The sequence below is a fragment of the Manis pentadactyla genome, chromosome 3, assembly GCF_030020395.1.
Source record: "Manis pentadactyla isolate mManPen7 chromosome 3, mManPen7.hap1, whole genome shotgun sequence".
Taxonomy (NCBI): domain Eukaryota; kingdom Metazoa; phylum Chordata; class Mammalia; order Pholidota; family Manidae; genus Manis; species Manis pentadactyla.
In genome coordinates, this window is record NC_080021.1 from 188685334 (window position 1) to 188706558 (window position 21225).

Consider the following 21225-nt stretch of genomic DNA (forward strand, 5'->3'; position numbering starts at 1 on the left):
CCTTTAGTGCATTATATTATGATTGTATATTTGTGTCATCTCTCATAAGACTTGGAGCTCTTTCAATGGGAAGATATATCTCTGTGGCTGAGTTATGCCTGGTGATAGTAAGTATTCAGTATATACCATCCATACCAATATACATATTCAGTATATATGTTTGAATAAATACACTAAAAAATACTGCCCCATAGTACTGCTTATGTTCATCATGTCTTAGAGTAAAAAAATCAATGCTATTATATTAATAAACACTCCTGGGGCAGTAGAAAAAGGCTTTACTTTGCATATATCTGACTCCCATGCCAAGAGTGGTCCGTCTCTCCTTGACAGTTTCCTACTGAAGGCACCACCAGTCTCAAGGTAGAGGTTAGTGCAGCTGTAGGCATGAAGTCCTTGTCCAGATAACCATCCCAATGGGACTGTATTTCACAATGTAACTATATTAAGTGATAACAAAATCACAAGGGCCTATTAAGGGAAGTGATGGGCATTTAAAAGTGCACCCAGGACAGTGACTGCAATGGGGTATGGGTGGGGACTTGATAATATAGGTGAATATAGTAACCACATTGTTTTTCATATGAATATTTCATAAGAGTGTATATCAATAATACCTTAATTAAAAAAAAGTGCGCCCAGAATCTTATATTGAGATGTGGCTGTTTGATCACAGATAGGTAATTACTGCTTTGATTTAATGTATAATCTTCCCATTTAAAAATTACTAATGTATGTTTATTTTTCCTTTCTATGACTTTCTGAGTTTCACTTTTTTAGTTTTTGAACAAGTGATAAAAATTATCGTGGGGTTATCTGATGAAGCTATAAAATACCAAAATATATTATGATTTTAAAATATATAGGATGTACCTACTACAAGTAAAATGCTGAATATTCTCTATTCTTTATTTCCTCATTGCTAAGATACAGTCATTTTTTTCTTATATTTTAATATTTTGGAGAATAGACTGTGTCATAATAAGCAATATATTTATAATTGTGTATCAAATTGCTTTACAATCAGTAGTGTCCCAGAATTGAAAACATAATAAATATTACTATAGTTATGAATTTTACTGATTGTTATTAGATTAGTGCTTATTACTGATTAAATGAGTTAACGACTAGATGTTGAAATAAATGCCACTGTAAAAGAAAACCTATTTGGTAAATAAGTACATTTTTAAAATAAGAGAAAATTTAAGTAACACTGATGGTCTTTGTTGCTTTTTATATGCAGTCTAGAGTCATACAAACTAATGGCACAGAAGCATTTTGGCCATTTCGACATGCTAACACATGAGCCAACACTGTCTCATTGCAGATCACGAACATTCACAGCAGCCGAGCTCTTGATGTTCAATTCCTGGACTCTGGCACTGTGACATCCGTAAAAGTGTCTGAGCTCAGGGAAATTCCCCCACGGTTTCTACAAGAAATGATTGCAATACCACCTCAGGTACTATATGTTGCAAGTCTGCCAAAGCTGGCAGAGATTTGGATGTATTGGTAATCATGTGAGATGTCCTCTCAGTTTTGATCTAGATAATGATTGAAGTCCCAAGTTTGCAACAAAATTGGAAGTGGTCAAATGTGGTTGTTCACTAATTTTTGAATGTAAAACTTACAGAATATTTTGTTTGATAAATATTTGTTTTCAAGCATGTCTAGTTATCATACTATGCTGTCTACTTAGAGGTTCCATTTTAATAATTAGAGGCCAATGCTGACTTCTATGTAGTTTTAGGTTATTGTATGTAAATATTTACTTCCACATTTCTTAGCTTCGTTAGGTAACCATTCTCTTTGGAAATCTGTATATTTAATCATTTTCTTATATGACCTTTCCCCCGTAGATTCTGGTAAAACGATTAACTTAGGCCTATCGTTCTGTTAGTAAAAATTCAGATGACAAGAATTTTGAATTATTTTGAATTAGTTGAAATTGTTAAGAACTACCTCCTACCTTTAGGAGAAATAGAGGATTTTGTACAGAAGTCAGTCATTTTCTTTTTTAAGAATAAAATTGTTCAATACTGTATAATTCAAAAGGCCCCTTGACTTATGTTTGCCAAAAGATATCCTATGCCATTAAAACTCAGTGAATAAAAAGCACTTGACTATAATTAGTGTGGCTTTCATAATTTCTCTCACTTTAGTCACCATTGCTTTTTCTAAAATATTACAGAGAAGTTTTTAATCTTGTATTCAAGCCTGTTTTCAAAATCACTTTTATTTTTATTGCTGCTCAGCCATAATACTGAAAATTATTAGATCTTTAAGTGCTCCTTTCACTTGATAACACCTCTAGCCTCTGTACTCCTTGTTAGAACATCAGTCCAGGGCCAGCCTTACCTGGAAACGGTTTCCTGGACTGGAGGAGAAGGTGGGATCCATCCTCCTGCTTCTGACTGAAAGTCACACAAATAGTACCTTCTTTGTGCTATAGCATTGAAAGTCACTACAGATTTTTTTCTGTTAATTTTATCTAGATTTGTTATTTGATAAATGTGAAGTTGGGGAACCTTAAAACCCAGCTAGAGCCAAGCCTCTGGCTAACATCTCCGCAAGAGCTCTAAGTCAGAGTAGCAAAATGATGGCCTGTCTATCCCAGCTGACCATGAATATGGGTTTACACTCTTGGCTGTTACAATGTTTAAAATATGAATTGGTTGCCAAGATTTAAAATGAGGAAATTTCCTCTGTGGGATGGCACCCTCTGGGAGCTTGGGAACTGGCCTTCTCCTCTGCAGGGACCGCCTGGACCCTGCAGGTGTTGGAGGTGCTCTCTCTGCTGTAAGCGGCCTTCTCCCCCTTGAGAAAGGTCCCTCAGCCAGGCAGCACAGTGAGGGACTGGAGCCCCCGAGAGAGGAGGGTGTGGCAGAGAAGATGGAAGGAGATCAGAGAGGACAGCAGGAAGCCAGGCATCCTGGAGTAGATTTCATCCCCTTCACAAAATTGTCCCCATCAATTCAAAGGCTTCCATGCAACTAAGGGAGCCCCTGGGGTCATCTTTTACTCCCTGTTGTAGCCATTATACAGGCTTGTGCAGTGACAGTAGGAGGTTAAGAGCTTTGAGGAAAATGAGGCTTTTAGGTACCAATGGGTTCAGGTTTTCTGACCCTCCCGAATTCTCATTACAACTTCCTGCAGAATGTGAGCACAATGCCTGGCATCCTGAAGACACTCAGGAAATGCTGAATGAAGCATGTAAGCCTCCAAAAAGATTTTCGCAATAGGAGTCAGATTTCATCCAAATGACACTTCATTTTCTTTCAGTTGGGCTTAGACGGAAGACCTAGATATAAGTCCCAGTTCTCTTTACAACTTTGTGATCTACCCAGTCTCTCTGAGTCCATTTCATCATCTGTAATGTGAGATCACAGTAATGACATGCCATGTAGAAGTATCGTAGGCAGGAAATGTGAAGTGCCTAGTATAAGCCCCGGCTCATAGGGGTAGAGCTAATAGTAGGAATATAAATAGAGCCAGGAAGATAGCAGATGCTCCAGCCCAAGAGCTGTGATTGTCATTATGAGCTATTGCTTGCTTTCCATTTTGGCAATATCTGATTTGTAGGAAAACAGTATTGACATGACTCATAAGTACCTGTGTTAAGATGATGATTGTGTTTGCTTTTCCATCATGTTTCCTTTTCAGGCTTTAAAGTGCTGTTTGGCAGATCTTCCACAGTCTATTGGCATGTGGACACCAGATGCTGTGCTTTGGTTAAGAGATTCTGTTTTGAATTGCTCGGACTGCAGCATTAAGGTTAGTTATCTTAGGGGTCTTGATACATTTAGAAAGGGAGCTGTCAGCCAGAAGGGCTCATTTGTTTCTTGTGAAAGAATTTTATCTTACTATAAACTGATGCTTTCACATCTTACACATTTTTATAGTTAAGAGATTGGTTTCATGAGATATTTCATGGTGAAATTTTTATTTAAGATTTATCCTATATCTCCAATTTATTTTTAAGTTCTTTATATAATTTTTCCATTATTAAGAAAATAGAAGATACAGTTCTCTGCTCCTGTTGTGCTCCATGGTAAGAAGTTAAGTCCCCAGCAGAGGGACCAAATATCTCTTGATAAGTGTTTCTAAAGATCATTTAAATAAGTCCTCTATTTCTTTTTCCCTGAAGTAGACTAGATTATAAGCAAATCTTTTGTTAATAATCTTGGTTTTTACCTCTTTTCCTAAAGTTTGTTAAACTGCTTTATTTCACTGGCTCTTGTTTCTCCTTCTGCACTTTTGCATCTTCATATCAGAAATATTGCTCATATTCCCAAGAATAGTAACATAAGATGATTTATATTTTAACTGATGCAAATAATATCATTTTATATAAGCACTTGACAATGAAATATCCTTGAGCACTATCTTCATGAAGATCTCTAAATTGTATTCTAGTTCACACTGATTTTCCTATGTTTATACTCTACAACTGTGTTTATACTGTACAATTACACAACTATATACTATTTTATATTCTTCGTTTGCCACATGATAGTATTGTTTTCTCAACTATGTTTTAAGCTCACTTAATACCAGAGTACTCAATAAAAATATTTTTAATCATTGATTTTCTGATAATGGTATTTCTGTATCATAAATATCAAATTGAATTAGCAGTCAGTACTTCATTATCACATCAAAGGATGGATTCAAATAGATTCATCTTGCTAGGAAAAAAATGTTAAGTAAATTACAATAGATGGATTGCCTAGTCTCCCTCTCTTAATACCTGTGTCTCTGCCTTTCATTCCTAGCCCTGTTCATAAAAAGAGAGATGTGACCAGAAGTGTCTCATTTTTGTCATTCCTGAGACAAACAGGAGTTGCCGATGAGAATTATTGGTTGCCTAGCCCTTTGGGACACACAGCAGTACAATCCCCATTATCAATGTGTGGTTTTCCCATATAGACACTCACCCCTGTAGCAGAAAGAGGTAGCTAGGTAGTCAAAGGTCTCCTGGGCAACAGGTGCAGATCTGTAATTTTGGCTAACTGGCTAGTGCTTCTGCCCAATTTTCCTCTCCAGGTCCTTCTCCCCCCATGTAACTGGGGGAGGGGTTAAAGGGTGAGGGCAGATATTAGGACCAAACAAGGCATTTGGACCAGAGGTCCCAAAGGGTATGGTGAATGGCAGCTTTTTCCTTCCCTTCCCAGTCTGAGGGCACGTATACCAGCCTAAGTAGAATGTATATGGAACATTTTGCCATTATTGTGATGATTTTTTATCAGTTGAAGCTGGAAGATGAGCATATGGGGATTCATCACACTATTCTTTCTACTTTGAGTGTTTTTAAATGTCATTAAGTTAAAAATAAATAAAATGTCATTAATTAAACTTTAATCATGATATATGTTATCGCTTCTTCTCAGTGATAATGACCTCTAGCAGAGTTTTTTGAGGTTAGTAAACTTTTCATGTCCATAAACTTGCTGGTTTCTAGACTGTTTTGACTTAAGAGCTTATTCATTGCTACAGTTATGATAGATAATTCATCTTACCTTAAATAAAATTAGTTTAAGCAAACTGGGTTTTTGTTTTTGTTTTTTTTCAAAATCCTGTTTTAATATTTTAGTTACTATAACTGCCTCCTAGAATTCAGTATGAACTTGGATTTCCTGAATTACTTTTTTGTGTTTTCCAAAGGTAACAAAAGTGGATGAAACCAGAGGGGTCACACATGTTTATTTATTCACTCCTAAGAACTTCCCCGATCCTCATCGCAGCATTAATCGCCAGATCACAAATGCAGACTTGTGGAAGCATCAGAAGGATGTGATTTTGAGCACCATACCCAATGCGGGTAGTTCTCCTAGCAGTAAAAGCACTAACAACCCCATTGCAGGCCATCCTGGAGAGAATTTCAGAAAGAATGTCACAGATGTCATCAAAATATCCATGGTGGATCATACCAGCTCTTACTCCATGGAGGAACTGCCACCTCCTGTTCACATGTCAAAGCCAGGGGAACATATGGATGTGTACGTGCCTGTGGCCTGTCACCCAGGCTACTTTATCATCCAGCCATGGCAAGAGATACATAAGTTGGAAGTTCTGATGGAAGAGATGATTCTGTATTACAGTGCGTCAGAAGAGCACCATACAGCACTGGAAAAAGACCAAGTGTATGCTGCAAAAGTGGAAAATAAGTAGGTCCTGGAACAAAGCATTTTGTTCTACCCCTAAGAAAAATGTGTAGAGTGATACCAAGAGTCCTTTAATCACTCCAGGGGAACCTTGAACTGCATGAATGGGAATTTTGAATGTGAAATGAGACTAAGGAATTGTGTAATATTCTAACATTTAAAATGATGTCATTTATCTAAAAATCTAGGGACCATATTCTTGTTAAAACCTAACTATCTAAAGTGAAGGTTCAACTTTTTTTCTACTTTTCTATTAGAAAAAGAAAACCTTTGTTGTTTTCAGAAGATGTTTTTTAATTTAAAATGACATTTTAATTTAAAAAATGAAATGTCTATTGTACAAAAGTTAGAAAATACAAAAAGAATAAGAAAATCAGCCAACCTGACTTAACCTTTGTTTAACTATTTATGTGTTTCTTCTGGGGTTTTTTTCTATACATATTCATATAATTGGTATTTATTATTATATATAATTTAATACCTACTTTTTTCACCTAACATAATCCTGGGAAGATTTTTTCATGTGATAAAAATCTCTTCATAAACATTTTTAATGGCTGAGTAATAGCCCAGCATAGTCATAATTTACTTACTCTCTTTTGCTATGTGGGATTTTTTTCTCCCAGATTTTTCACTGTTATAAATAATACTGAACATATATCTTTGTTCTCATCTCAGATTATTTATTTATAGGGTAGATTCCTATCCCGTAAATGTTTGAATGACAAAATTCCTGATAGATGTTGTCAGTTACTTCCCAGAGAACTTGGGTCACCTTTTATAAGGTTCAAGAATGCATATTTCACTGTTCTTTGGCCTTTGGACAGCGAGAGCCCTAATTGCTAATACTTGTTTAGCACTTTAGTCTGTTTTCCCATATTTTCACATTTGGATCCATGCCCTCCTCTCCCAAAGTCCCCTAGTATGTACTGGTTCCAACCCAGGGAAGCCCAAGCATTATACTTTATACTCAAGGCCATGAAAGCCCTGGAAAATGGCACAACTGCTCCTGTCCAGTCCCCTTTGCCATTTTGTAGGGGAATGACCAAGCTTGCTTGATGATGACACACAGGAAAAACGGTCTCCCCTCCCCAACACACACCAGACACAAACACATATGCACACACCCCAAAACTCAGTTTATAAGATCAGATTATTTTTCTATGAAATACTTTCATTATTTCCTAAGATAGCAAGCATATGCATTTATAAAATTGTGTTATTTCCATGGGAGGAAAAACCTAATTTTTAACTCCTAAAGAATGAAGAGTATAGTAGCGCTCATTTTAAAAAGCATTCAGCTTATATGTTGCAAGCTCTTCATCCTCAAAAAACCAACCTTACTATGTCATGTTACTTATAGTCATAAGTTTAAATGGGTTTAATTCAATATGAAAACATTATTGATGTGTATCTGTCTCAATCAGAACTCTGCAGGATAATTTAATCACAGTAAAAACCAAACTAATGTTAACTATTATCTTAGGGGAAGATTAATTATGATAGTGGTAGGGAGGTCCTACTTGAAGGCAAGGGTTGTGTGGGGTGGAGAACCCATAAACTGAAGGCCTATAACTGGGACTTCAGATTCTACCCTGCATCCCCATGGGGCAAATAGTCCTGCCCCAGGCCACTTGGGCTTTAACCAGTTAATTTGTCCCCAGATAATCAAGGGCTATCCTATAGGTAGGAACAGGTTACCTGACATTATAGAAAACTTTATGAACTGAATCACTGTAAAGTGTTTAGAATTTCTATCTTATGATCCAGGATGATTCACTAAACCTTGTTCCCAACTCTGGTAAGTTAAGACTTACGAATTTCAGGTACATTTATTACAGTGGTTTCCAAATCTATTTCAGGTAAGAATAACCTGGAAAACCTGTTAAAAATGCAGATTCTCCTTCCTCACCCCAGGCTTCCTGAATCAGTACCTCTGGAATGGAACCCTAGAATCTGTTTTTTTAACAAACCCTCCAGATTATTCACAAGCAGCCTTGCACTGATACTGGTGATCTAGTCCGAACAGAAGCCTTTATTTAAGCTATGCATTTTGAAAATCCAGGTACAACACATAGGTTTTCCGATGGCTCTCTCCTCATTGTTCTGTATCTCGTTTATAAACTGGAAGTACACCCCATGTCATTTGCTCTGTACAATTTATACCATGGTATAGGTGGAAACCAAAGGTTTTCAACTTCCTTTGCACTTACACAAATTAACAATCTGTACCAAACTGGCATTTCTACATAGGAAAATTTCTTCTTAACTTGATCTGAGGTTCTTATATTTACACAGCTTATTTTCATTCTAATAATAATGGTAATCATGATGATGGCCACCATTTGCCAAGCACCTATTATATGCCAAGTAGTATGCTAGGCACTATATATATGTGTATATATATATAGATATGTAATAATTTCTGTAAGTTAATTAAAATTAATATTACACATGAGATAACAGGCTCCGAGAGGTTAAGAGCCCTAGGTGACACAACTGAAAATGGCCCAGATGGGACTCCAGCTTATGTCTGTCCTCCAAAGCCCATGTACTTGTTACAATTCCTTTTCGTATCCCTGTGGTCTCTGTGAGTCATGGATTACTGCTTGCTCTCACTTTGGCTCAGCTGAAGGTTTCTGGAGTTTTCCCCAGAAGTCCCCAGTCACATACAATGTTTAAGGTTGGCCCCTTTGTAGCGTTCTTACTGTACCTCACCCTGTAGCAGCAGTGTGGGGTTCCTGTACCCATTCTCCACTAGAGTGCGCTGGCTGGAGAGTCTGGAGAGTCGGTCCAGTCTGGCCAGCCCCAGCCCAGCAGCATGTTGCAGTGAAGGGTCTGCTGTTCCACTGGGCTTGGAGCTTATGGCAGCTACACCTGTTTCGGAGGATATCTGGGTCTGTGGCCTCACCATTCAGGAGCAGACAGTGCTTTCATAGACACCTTCCTTTTAGACATTATGAACAATTTTCCTTTCCTTAGTGTAATAATACTCTTCATATAATCAAGACTATAGGACTTTAAAATGGTCCCTAATATCTTAACTTTGAAGTCTAGACTTTTCTAATTTCAATGATAATGATGTACACCCAGAGGGGTAAATACATATTCTTGTGAATTTCTTCCTAGCACCTTGAACTCCAGATGTGAAGCCATGCTCCTCCTTTTCCCCCATACTGGCAGGCTAGGTTTTATTTTATTTTGTTTTTTAGTGTCCTTACTTGGCATAATTAAAGTTGTCAACTTTGCATTCCAAACTTTTAATATCTCTTCCCAGCCTCCCTTCCCAGGCTGACTTCTCTTCCACTCCCCACACATTCCACCTTCCAGCCCTACTGTGGTGCTGCTCTGCCCCAAACGGCCACGCCCTGTCGAGTCTTCTCTGCTTTTCTTCTCCTGCGACTTCAGCCTGGTCTCGTCCCGCTTGCCTCCCTCTTCCGTCTTCCACACATGGACCTTGTCCCAGACTGGTGCCCATCTCTGTCTCCCCGTTGGAATGCAGGGATTTCCGAGCCTTGTTCGGATCATACTCCTTGGCATCTAATCATTCTTCTTAGTGATGGTTTGGGTTTATATGTTGTTCTCCTGCACTAGCTCCATGAGGCCTGTAAAAGGGTGTTAAGTGAACAAATCCCACCACATGAGCTGGTGGCAAAGCAGAGTAGTAACTCTGGAAAAAGAAAAAGCAATCTCTTTAAAAACTTCTTTGACAATACAGTTTTATATTTTGATAAACATCATTTGCATTAATTTTTCATTTTATCATGAATTGTTACCCTTAAAGCAGGTGTTGACTTTGTGTGTGTTTTCTTCTTCCTGTTTAATCCAACGCACTATAGGTGGTACAGGGTGCTTTTAAAAGGAATCCTAACCAACGGATTGGTGTCTGTGTATGAGCTAGACTATGGCAAGCACGAATTAGTCAACATAAGAAAAGTACAACCCTTAGTGGACATGTTCCGGAAGCTGCCATTCCAAGCAGTCACTGCTCAACTAGCAGGTAATTTCTGTGGAATTTGAACTCATGCCACAGCACAGTTTCTATTATCGTTTTGTTCTGGATACTTAGGGAGTACAGAGTCATTGGCTTATTGATTTAACTTTTTTTTGCACAAATTCTCAACTGTAATAGAAATAATTTTGAATGATCTCTCACAGTCATGTGCTCCCACTATATCTGCTGTTTCTATTTTTCCATATTCTTTTCTGTCTGTGGTTTCACGTGTATTTCTAAAGCTGTAATCTTAGTACAGGTATAGCATTGCATTCTGCTTTCTTTATTTTTGGCATTCTTTTTCCTGATTACTTTTTGGGTGGTGGGTTGATGGTCTTGATAATAATTTTTAACAATTGCAAAAGATTCTGTTTAATCAGCTATTTCCCTATTGTGAACATTTAGTTTGTTTATATTTTTATTGTACTATTAGAGAAAAGCCTGTAGCTATGTATACTAGCCAAAACAAACAAAAACAATGAAGCAGCCTAAATAACCAATAGGAGAACTCTGTACAATGAATACTTTAAGTTTTATTGCATAAATTATATCTACATAATGGGTGTTCAGTTATAATACATTCCCGGGTTATAGAATAAGACCATTTTCATGGCTGAGTATCCATTTGCATTACAACTAACAGAATGCAAGTGTGTGATTTCACCATTCTCATCAGCCTGTTAACTGTTATTAAAATTTGAGAAGCTAATAGGTGTACAGTCATTATACTATTGTCTAATGAGATTTCTGTTTTACCTTTTGTGAAAGCAGTACAAATGTTGACTGCTCCTCTGCGTGTGCAGTAGTGAGATAGAGCCCACCCAGAGGCCTGTCAGCATTAGCAGAGGGTGCGGAGGCCAAAAGGGCTGAGGGACACAGGCACCTCCAGTTGCCTGGGGCTCCTCATGGGTATGGGGAGTTGTGACCACATGGTGCCAGAAGTGATTTGACCTCAGAAATGAAAAAAAACATGTATACAGATTCACCTTTTTTGACCAGCTTCTATTGGAGAGATGTATATTGCCTAATCCTGACATATTTGACAGTTTCTTTGTGTTTCCTGCTAGAATTCAAATGAAACTCACATGGTCGTTGGATATGAGCCCAAAATGTCATTTTTTGCACATGGCATGGCTACCACTAACCTATTTTGATCAAACCTCTAAGTGGTTTCTTCAAATTTAAAGGGTTACATTTTTTTCCTTATTCACTTTTTAATATTCTGGTTTTACTAACAACACATGTTGTTAAACGTGACAGTCAAACCGTGCTGAGGAGGAGTCTTTATGAGGGAGGCATGCTGGCACCATTGTCCCCAGCACCAGCATGGTGGCTAACTGGTGCTGTGTGCCAGGGACTCCACCACCGCTTCACTTCACTGAACTCTCCCCCGCACTGGGAGGTTAGGCCTCGGTACTATCACTATTACACAGATCAGGAAACAGCAGGTGACAGACTACTCTTGGCTTCTCTTGCAGGAAATTCTTAATCAAAGAGTTTAGCCTGCTCACTATATAGACAGCAGGACTTTAAAATTATATGTGAACCTCAGACCTTCATTACTATGGGACATAATTAATAGTTTATCTAATTTAGTATATGTGGACTTAAATTATGTTAGTATAGTAGTTTCTTGAAAAATATAGTCTTGACCCACTTTTGTTTTAAAACCTAATTTAGAATTCTCTAACCTGAGTTCTCAAGTTTAAAGTCATGGGGATTTAGAAATTCATGAGACTTAAAATTCATCTGGTCCAACCAGTTAATTTTATGATAAGAAAACTGAAGCCTGAGAGATCAACTTATTTGCCCAAGGTCACACCACTTGTTAGAGAAAAAGTGGGAATGGTAACTGGGTCTCCAGACTTTAAATCCAGTGCTTTTACCATGATATTGTATATAATTTTGAAAATTTAGATACTGTAGGTATATTCTTTTTTTTTTTTTACTTATCTGGATATCAGAGAAATGTCACTGACATCATTGATATTTGATTTCCCTTGGTTATCTCCATTATCAGTTTAAGTCTACATATATTTTATGTAGAGAAATGGGGAGTAATTATAACTTCTTTTATAACAGCATCAAAATCTCAAATGGACTTGTGTCTATAGGTAACAAGAAGTAGCCCTGTTCAGAATAGAAAAACTGTAAGCTGGACTTTTTTAAGGTTGTTCAGCAAAACTGGTTTTCATTTAGACAAGTCTAACCTGGTCCCTTTTGCTCTTTTGGAAGCGACTGAATATAGTTTTCCATTGTAATGGATCAAAGAAAGGCCCATTTGACTCTCACCCTCCTCACACTCCCTTTCTTTCTCCTAGGAGTGAAGTGGAGGCAGTGGTCCGAGGAGGCCTCAATGGTGTTTCGAAATCATGTGGAGAAGAGACCTCTGGTGGCACTGGTGCAGACAGTTACAGAAAATGCCAGCCCTTGGGACCGGAAAGTAGTGGTCTATTTAGTGGACACATCGCTGCCAGACACAGATATCTGGATTCATGACTTCATGTCAGAGTATCTGGTAGAGCTTTCCAAAGTTAATTAATCACTACTTCTGAGACCTTGACAACTAATTCCGATTTTCAGCAATAACAAAATGTAGTAGGCTTAAAAAAAAACCTCTGCTACATGGCTGATTGCTGTGGGGATTGAAAGAATATGCTTATGTTTGGTGAAAGATATTTAACAAGTTTTGTTTTAACAAAATTGACTTTTCAAAGAAAATTATACTTGAATTATTACTATTATATTAGAATAAAGTGTTTATCAATATAAAAATTGACTATCTTATTTTTAGGCTTTGTTATCTTAAGATGGAGTTTCCTTTTCTGTTCCTGTTGTCTTCCTTGCAGTGCTGGGTTTTTCTCCAATTACACTGAGAATTTCATGCCTTAACCCCACCCTGGTATGGTGGTGTATCCCAAGGCAAGTGGTCACCAAGCTGTGTGAAGACTGCCCTGAGTGTTTAGCACATCAGCATTGCTGGCTGTGCTGCTAGAGGGGCAAGCCCAAGAAACCCAGGATGTTCCTCACCCTAAATCCTGAGTGCCTTCTCATTGCCCAGAGAGTCCAGACTGCAGACCCAGGCCTTCCACAGTCTCCCTCCTACCCTTACCTCATTGTCCACCACTCCCTATACGAGCTACACTGGACCTTCACCTGGTCTCTGAAGCCCATACATGTGCATCCAGGACAATCCATACTCCAAAGGAAGCCTTTCTCCCCTGCAAACCATGCCTATTCTGTCCTCTCTGCCTGCAACTCACTCTCCCTGCACCATTTTTGCTTGTTCAGTACCTTCCTTGGCTCCCAGCCTGACCATGGCGCCTTCCCTGGTGCCTCTTGTACTCCACTATAAGGAGCATGCCTCTGTGGTGCCCAGGTCTCCTGAGCTTTCTGGTGTGGAACTAGTTGTCTGTGCACCAATCACCCCAGCTGGACTGTGAGCTTCTTAGAAGGGAAGGGACTTAGTTGTCCCTCTATCCAGTGAGGCACTGGTAGTTTGACAGTTGGTTTTGGCGGGTGTTGGGAGGGAGGGAGCCATGAGGCTTAGTGTCTTATGATTCCCATGTTGTAACTACTCCTGCTGTTGTTGAGTTCCTTCTAACAACGTGACACCACTGAATGTGGAACTGGGAAGAGATGCATCCAGATGGCTCCTGCAAGCCTGTACGATGGTCTCCAGAACACACCACTGTGTGTGTCTCCACAACAGACAGATGACACCTTGCACACATCACATATCAGGTACCCGGTATGTGCTTGCTAATTGATGGGCAGGATGGATTGACAGAAGAATAGGCTGGAGGCCTTAGTAGTGGATCAAAATGAGATGGGGAGGCCCTGGACTCGAGTGGAGCAATGGAAATGAAAAAAATTTTTAATTAAAAATTGAAGTTTTTAATTAGAATTATCAGAACTGACATCTTAGATAGAAAATAGGGAAAAGGGGGTGTCAAAAGGTAAGCCAGGTCTTAAATTCTGAGAAGTTAGGATGATGATCCTTACTCTTGGAAGCTTAAATTTTTTATTTCAAACATACTGGGTTTAAGTGAATAGACCTCTGTGTGAAAATATGCATGAACTATTGGAAATATGGAGTTGATTTCAGGGGAGAAGACCAGCAGGAGATAAAATTCTTAAAGTCATTTGCTTATTTTTATCTGAGAAAATCTAGGAAAAATGAGAACAGAAAGAAGGTAATGACCAGATGTTTTAGGTTTTTCATGTAAAACATGTTAAAATTACTTTTCCAGCTTTTAAAAAATTTTTATTTACTATTTATGATTAAAGTTATTAGAAATTCAGGAATGCTTATGCCAGTCAGTGATTTAATCATTTACGAGAAAATAAAAATACCCTGACATAAATGTTTAAGTGGAAAAAAGTAGTATAAATTTTTTTATAATGGTTTCTTTCCATAGCAAAAAAAACAACTAAAAATCCTCAAATTGTCTAAGATAAGGAAGAGATTATTTCTATTTCACTGACTGCAGAAGTGTTGCCGTTACTTTTTAAAATAAAGCAATGTGTTGTTGATTTAATGGAAAAATTAATCTGGTGCTAAAGCGAGCTGGCACACAAATGACTCTTGACTCATACCTCATACCATCTTCAAAAGACAATTCCAGGTGGATTGAAAGCCTACATGTGAGAGGCTAATGTAGGAAGATAACATATGAAAATACCTTTATAATCCAGGAATAGGAAGGATGTCTTAAATGGGACTTGCCAAGTTCTAACAATAAAGGAAAAGATTGGTATACTAGACTGCATTAAAATGAAGAACACCTGTTCGTCAAAAGACGTTATTAAGATGTAAAGGCAAAGCACAGAGTGGAGGAATATATATATACATACACACCCTCAATAAAATACCCAGAAGCAAAATGGACAATACATTTTAACAAATACTTAGCAATGAGAGTGGAGAAGCTCAATAGCAATCTCAATAGCAATGAGAGTGGAGAAGCTACAGCCCTATGAAACAACACAGGTTAATCTCAAAACACAGAAATGAGCAAACGAAGACAACTTTTGGAGGAAAATGGCAAGCAAGGAAGTGATTACCAGAAAGTCAAGAAAATGATTATCCTTAGGAGGCAGTAGTAACCCAGAGGGCACAGGTTGGCTCTGGGATGCTGGCAATGTTGTTTCTTGTCTGAGTGGTGGTTGCAACAGGTGATCACCTGATAAAAAAGATGGAACCTGCACACGTATGTAGTATGCACTCTTCTTAAATGTTTGATTCCACAACAAAAGGGTTTAAAATAAAAATCTGAAATATCAAATCACTGCTTTATTTAAAAATATATGTCACATACCCCTCGAGAAGAGCATTCTCATCAGCTGCGAGGGTTTTGTAGAGATAGATTTTTATGGAAAACAAGACTTAAAAAGCAAAAACAAGTATTTCTCATTAGCCATCTGTACACCAGGATTAAAAGGAATTGATATTATTAAAGTCTGCCCTACCAGAAACTTTCCCATAATAATCCAGAGACCTTACTTTCTGTCCATACAAATTACTCTTTTTTTTTTTTTTTTGAGCCATTTTAAAAGTTAAAACAATGTTTTTGCTCGGTTTAAATGGTTTGTTCTGGAAAACATATTAGCCTTTCAAGAAAGGGGCACTGTTACGTTGTGGTTAAGTCGTTTTCCTGAATGCTCTTACTATAGAGAGAATTCATTCAAGTCTATCGTAACTACCTGTTCACACAATGATCGTTGTTAAAGCTTCGGCTTATCCCGGACCTAGCTGGGCTGCTGGTAAGATGGGGCAGGGGGCTGCTTCAGTCAAGGAGGTCCAGGTGCAGCAGCTGTTTGGCTGGCTTTGCTCCACCCAGGTGCCTACCGATTCTCACGTTCTCGCCCCGCAGCAAAGAAAATCAGCCCACCTTTTTCCAGAGAACTTAACTGCCGTATAAACTCCTCCTGGTACGAGCGGGGGAACCGACGCTCAGACTGGGGGGCGACCGGCACGGTCTGGAAGCGGAGCCACACTTTGGGGCGGCCAGGCCTCTTCGCGCTGCCCCAGCGGGTGTCGCTCCCTGGCGCCCCCGAGCGGAAGGAGAGGTAAGGCCGGAGAGGCGGAGGGCGGGGCGGGGCGCGGTGACAGCGGAGCCGGGCCCGCCCCTGTCTCCCACCCCCCGCGCCCACAGCGCCCGCCCGCCCGCGGCCGCCCGGGAGCTCGTCCAGCCCCGCGCTCCGCTCGTCCGCCGCCGCCCGCTCCCGTCTGCCGGCCGCCCGCGCCCGCGGCTCTACGGCCTGGTAAGCCCCCCACCTGGCCTGGGGTCCCCCACGCGCTCGCGGGGCTCCCTGCCCTCGCGCCGGGGCCCCAGCCATATCTGGGCAAAATATTCAGCTGTCGCCGCCGCAGCCAAGAGGGACTGAGCGTGGCTCCCTCTATAAATAGCCGCCGCTTCGGGTTGCCCCCGGGGTTGAGAAGTCGGGTCTCGGGGTCCGGAGCCCGACGCTCTCGCCCGCGCCGCTCGGTGCTCGTGGCCGTGGCTGGGCGCCCTCCTCCCTGGACCTCCGCGCCGCGTCTGTGCCCGGGAGGAAGACCTGGGGGCCCTGGACGGGTCCTGACGGGGCGGGCGTCCGGGCTGCCCGCGCGACCCCAGCTCGCGCGGGTGCAGGTGCCCGCTTCTGCCAGGCCCCGGGGCGCGGCCTTCCCGCCGGCTGTCCAGAGTTTGCGGGTGGCAGCGTGGGCATAGGTGCTCGGTTGGACATGGAGCCGGCGTTCGGGCTGCGCCTGGTGGTGGCAGGAAAAGTTCCCCAAGCCGCGGGAGATGACGAGGCTTAAAGCGCGGTGATACACGAGTTTCGCGCCAGGTGGAGCAGGAAAGAGCGTGAAGGCAGGAGCTCCTTCGCTGTCGCCAACTCACAGGGGGACCTTGGCAAGCCCCCACCCTTCTCTGGGCCTCGGTTTCCCCATTTGTAGAATGTTTGGTTCCAGGGACAGAGCTAGGAGTCTGGGCGGTGAAAGCAGCAGGGTGCGCTCTTGACCACCGCGCTCGTGCCACCTGTTCGCCGGCTCCCTGCCCGGGACTCTCGGGCGTAACCGCGTACGTCCCGGGAGGTTGTGGAAATCAGAGACTTTGGCTGTCCCTCTGACACAGGTCGTGTACCTGGCCCCTCGGAATGGCCTGAGCTGTCCAGAAGTGCGCCACGGTAATTATGGGCATTGCTGTTGGCTAGCAGCCATTACTTTCGCAAAGCAGCGTGCAACTCCAACAGCTTTAGACCCAATGAACTGGGCAGGGCCAGAGGCTCCATTCCAGCCGCTCCCTGGCCTCAGTTTCCCCATCTGTGATGTGGCCTCAGAGCTGTGCAGGCAGGCCCCAACCCTCTAGCACCTCCGTGCCATTACTGACACTGCACTTGGCCTCGACCTTCACCCTCTCAGACTCTTGGAGATAACCTTGCCAAGCTTTTCTCTGCCAGAATCTCAGAACTAGACCCTCAGCGGGAGCCGCCCCACACAAATCCCCATTTTCCTCCCAGTGGTCACAGCCATTTTGTTACTGGAGAAGAGCCACAGAGCCCCCTGCTCAAGGTCACATGCTGCTAGACATGCCAGGAGGTCTGCAGTCTCCATTAGCCTTTGTCATCTCTTCTCTGACCCTTCCTGCTGCTCGGGCATGTTTGGGGAACCTGTGAGCACCTCACCTCTGGTATACTGTTCAGGACTTGCCCTTGCTCCAACAATAGTGCCCCCCATCCTGAAGTTTCATTTTTGTTTGTATTATGCTTTCTCTTATATATTTCAAAGCCTCAGATGGAAGAATTAGGGGGAAATGGAGACAAAACACTAAAATTCTCATCAATTTGAACCAGACAACAAACAGGCAGAGTGAAAGCAAGAAACTCTGTCATTAAGGTTTATTAATTATTTTTAATGAGCCAGTCTAGCAATCCCACATATTAGTGGGAAAGTCAGTTTTCTCTAAAAGTAGCCTACACCCCACCTTATCAGGGTCCCACACCTTTTCCCTCCTCCCGGGTAGGGCTACTTCCTGCTGCTCAGCAAAAAATGTAAGAACAGGGAGTAGGTAGTGGCAGCTCTTGAGTACCTGAGGTGGACTGACCGGGAAGTTAGGACACCTGCTCCAGCCCCCACTTAGAGTGACCTTGAGCTATGAGGGTGAGGGCACGATGTCCTCCAGCAGACCTGGATCAACATTCAGAGTTTCCCTTGGAAGACTTTCTAGCATGAGAAAAGTTAAGCACCAGGAACGAAATGCAGGGGAACCCACCCTATGAAGAGGAGGCAAAGAGGGTGAGAAAGTGGCTTCCCAAGAGCTAAGGGAGGAGAATGAGGACTGGGAGGGGCCATCAGGACTGTCAGGGGCGAGTGGGTGACTTTGGCCAGAGCATTGCAGAGGGTTCAAAAATAGGATCTGCCACCACTTTACTGGGGCCAGTGACCCTATCTGTCTGAGCCTCAATTTCCTCCTCTGTACAATGGGATAATAATAGCACCCATTTCTTATGATTTGCGGTGGGGATTAAGTGAAGTGATGCAGGGAAAACCTAGGCCCAGGGCTTGGTACCTGCAATGGTATCAGTGTTAGTGAAGGGAAGAGGCAGAAGCTAACAGGAATTGAAGATGGGGAGATGAAGCTTACAACTCTTCTAAAAGCTTCGGTGAGGAAGGAAGTGGGGGGAAAGGTACCAGGAGCTGGAGACAGGGACAGGCAGGAGGCAGGTGTTTCTGGAATGAGGAGTGTGAGAAGAGCTGGAGAAGGAGGGAAAGAGGGTGGTACAAAGAGAATCTAAGGGCTGTGCACCTGGGAGGACTGAGAGCCTTCCTTAATGATTCCTTAATGACCTGCTGAATGTCACAGACTATATATAGAATCACATTCTTCTAGAATCAGACTGAGCAAAGAAGGGGTAAAATGAATCTGGTCTTGGCTCAGACCCCAGTGTCCCCTGGGCAAACTTTAATATCTGCAAAGGGGAATGGTGAGGGGCCTTGAAGGGTAGTCTACTTCTGCCCAGGGGCCCTGTGACCTTGGCTTGCTTATTTCTGAAATGACATCATCTATTGATGACTCCTGCTCAGCTCAGTCATAATGGCCTTTTCCAGTCAATGTTTTGATTTTTCGGTCTTACTAATGGACTAGCCAGGCTGCCAACATTTCTTAAGAGACCAGTTCACTTTTCATTTAAAGCCAGAACACCGAATAGATCAATTATTTGGCTGTTAGGAGCCATTGTAAATTTGGAGCCACAGGCCTATTTCTATGGAAAAATATGAATCAGAGAACATAATTCTGGGGCCATTTTCCCTAATTTGTTTTGTGAAATCCTCCTTTGGTTAATCATGATAGGACTTGACTCTCTGCTCTTAGTGAGAATGAAGGAATGGCTCACTGGAGCCAACTGAGGCACATCTAGGAGGTTTTCCTCTATGCCGTGAGGTGCTGAGTCCTCTGATCTGAAAAACTAAACAAATTGGAGCATTTCCTTTGCTCTCCTATTCTTACATCCTTTCATTTTTCTCTTAGAGAAAAACAGGTCTGTGAAAGGACTGGACATTACTGCACAGAAGAGGAAGCAGGCAGAGAGGGGGGGACAAGGCGAGCCCCCCTGTCCCAGTCATCTCAGGGTGTGCAGCCAGGCCACCACTCACTCTGGGGCTTCTAGGGAAGAGACACCAGGGCTGCTCCTGGAGATGATTCTGGAGGCTGATGAGTTGTGGCCACTGGGCTGTTGCTCTCCATGGTCATGGGAACCAAGAGCAGCAGACATGCCTCTTGGCCTCGCTCAGCGTCCTCCATAGATTCATCTCTTCTGTCCATCCCTTAAATGTTGGTGCCACTCTCAACCCAATTCTCTTCTCAACCCACACCCTCCTACAGTCCCGTTCACTCCAATGGTTCCTGTAAAGTCACAGCTGCCAAATTCATGTGTCCCGCCTGTACTGCTCTCCTCGGCTCCAGGCACCTAAGACTCCTGCCAAATGGACAAAGCCAACAGGGCTTCTCAAGGCACCTCCTGCCCAGTAGGCCAGACTCAAGCTTGTCTGCCCGTCTTCCTCCAGGGTCCCCCATCCTGTTCAGTGATAACACCATCGATCCAGGCACCAAGCCAAAAACCTCCCTTCCCCTCGGCACCCATTCGTTTGGTGAAGAGTCCTGTCAGGTCCATCTTCCTCACCATCCCCTCTATTCATTTCTGTCCCCATAATCACTACCCCAGTTGAATTCTTTGCCATCTCTCCCCTGAGCTACTGTCAGACCCTCTTAAACATCCTTCTGCCTCAAGTCTTTTCTTCTGCGCTGCTGTTAAAAGGTCTTTGTGAGACATGCCTATGGCTGCATGATTCTCCCCTCTTCAGGGTCCCCATTTCCTACCAGATTCCTTAACACCAAACACCAGGACCATCTAAGACCAGTCCCCAGGCTACTCCTCCGCAACCATGTCTCATCACTTCCAGAAATTCTCCTGACCTTTTGATCGTGGTGCGAGCCCATATGCCCTTGCGCCTCCCTGCCTCAGCCCCGGCTTTTCCACATGGCAAACGTTACACTCATCCTTTACAGCAAAGCTCCCATTGCCTCGCCTGTGCTCCCACAGTCCAGGAGAACAGCCCACAGTGTGTTTCGAATGTCCCCATCCACTTCCTTCCTTATCTCTAACTAGAATGACAGCTCCTCGAGGACAGTTGATGGTTCATGTATTTCTGCTTCCCCAGTGTCAAAGCTCAGAGGATGACATAGTGCAAGAACTTTATGTTTAATAAATGACCGACAGTCGCATGGGTGAACGAGTAGAAGAGTAAGCAAATGAAAGCCCTGCGAGGACGTTACCGCAACAGCAGAGCACCTCCAGCGCGTTTCCCCCACCGAGCCGTCAGCGCCAGAGGGCGGAGCCGCCCCGGCTCTTGCAACCCGCGGCTCCGCAGCCCTGCCAGCCCAGCACAGCGCATGGGCTGAGTCCCTGATCTCACCGGGAGCTCGCAGTAGGCTTCCAAGGGACCAGGGCAGGTATTGTTACCCCCTTTCCGTAGACAGGGAAGTAAGCCCCAGGAGTTGTCCTGGGTCATCCAGTCGGGGCATG

At 42.4% G+C, this 21225-nt stretch overlaps 2 protein-coding genes across 3 annotated transcripts in view; both read left to right on the forward strand.

The window, feature by feature from the left end:
* TDRD7 (tudor domain containing 7) overlaps positions 1 to 12933 on the forward strand; it is a 77031-nt gene extending 64098 nt beyond the window's left edge. Inside the window, exons 13-17 of the mRNA XM_036888546.2 lie at positions 1328 to 1462; positions 3664 to 3774; positions 5665 to 6167; positions 10004 to 10164; positions 12480 to 12933. Of these exons, the coding sequence (XP_036744441.2) occupies positions 1328 to 1462; positions 3664 to 3774; positions 5665 to 6167; positions 10004 to 10164; positions 12480 to 12700 (1131 nt within the window). The 3' untranslated portion in view covers positions 12701 to 12933. The remainder of the gene's footprint in view (positions 1 to 1327; positions 1463 to 3663; positions 3775 to 5664; positions 6168 to 10003; positions 10165 to 12479) is intronic.
* A 3349-nt stretch (positions 12934 to 16282) lies between these two features.
* TMOD1 (tropomodulin 1) overlaps positions 16283 to 21225 on the forward strand; it is a 79836-nt gene continuing 74893 nt past the window's right edge. For both annotated transcript variants that reach the window (XM_036888550.2, XM_036888551.2), the window contains exon 1: positions 16283 to 16425. The gene's annotated coding sequence lies outside the window, so the exon portion shown is untranslated. The remainder of the gene's footprint in view (positions 16426 to 21225) is intronic.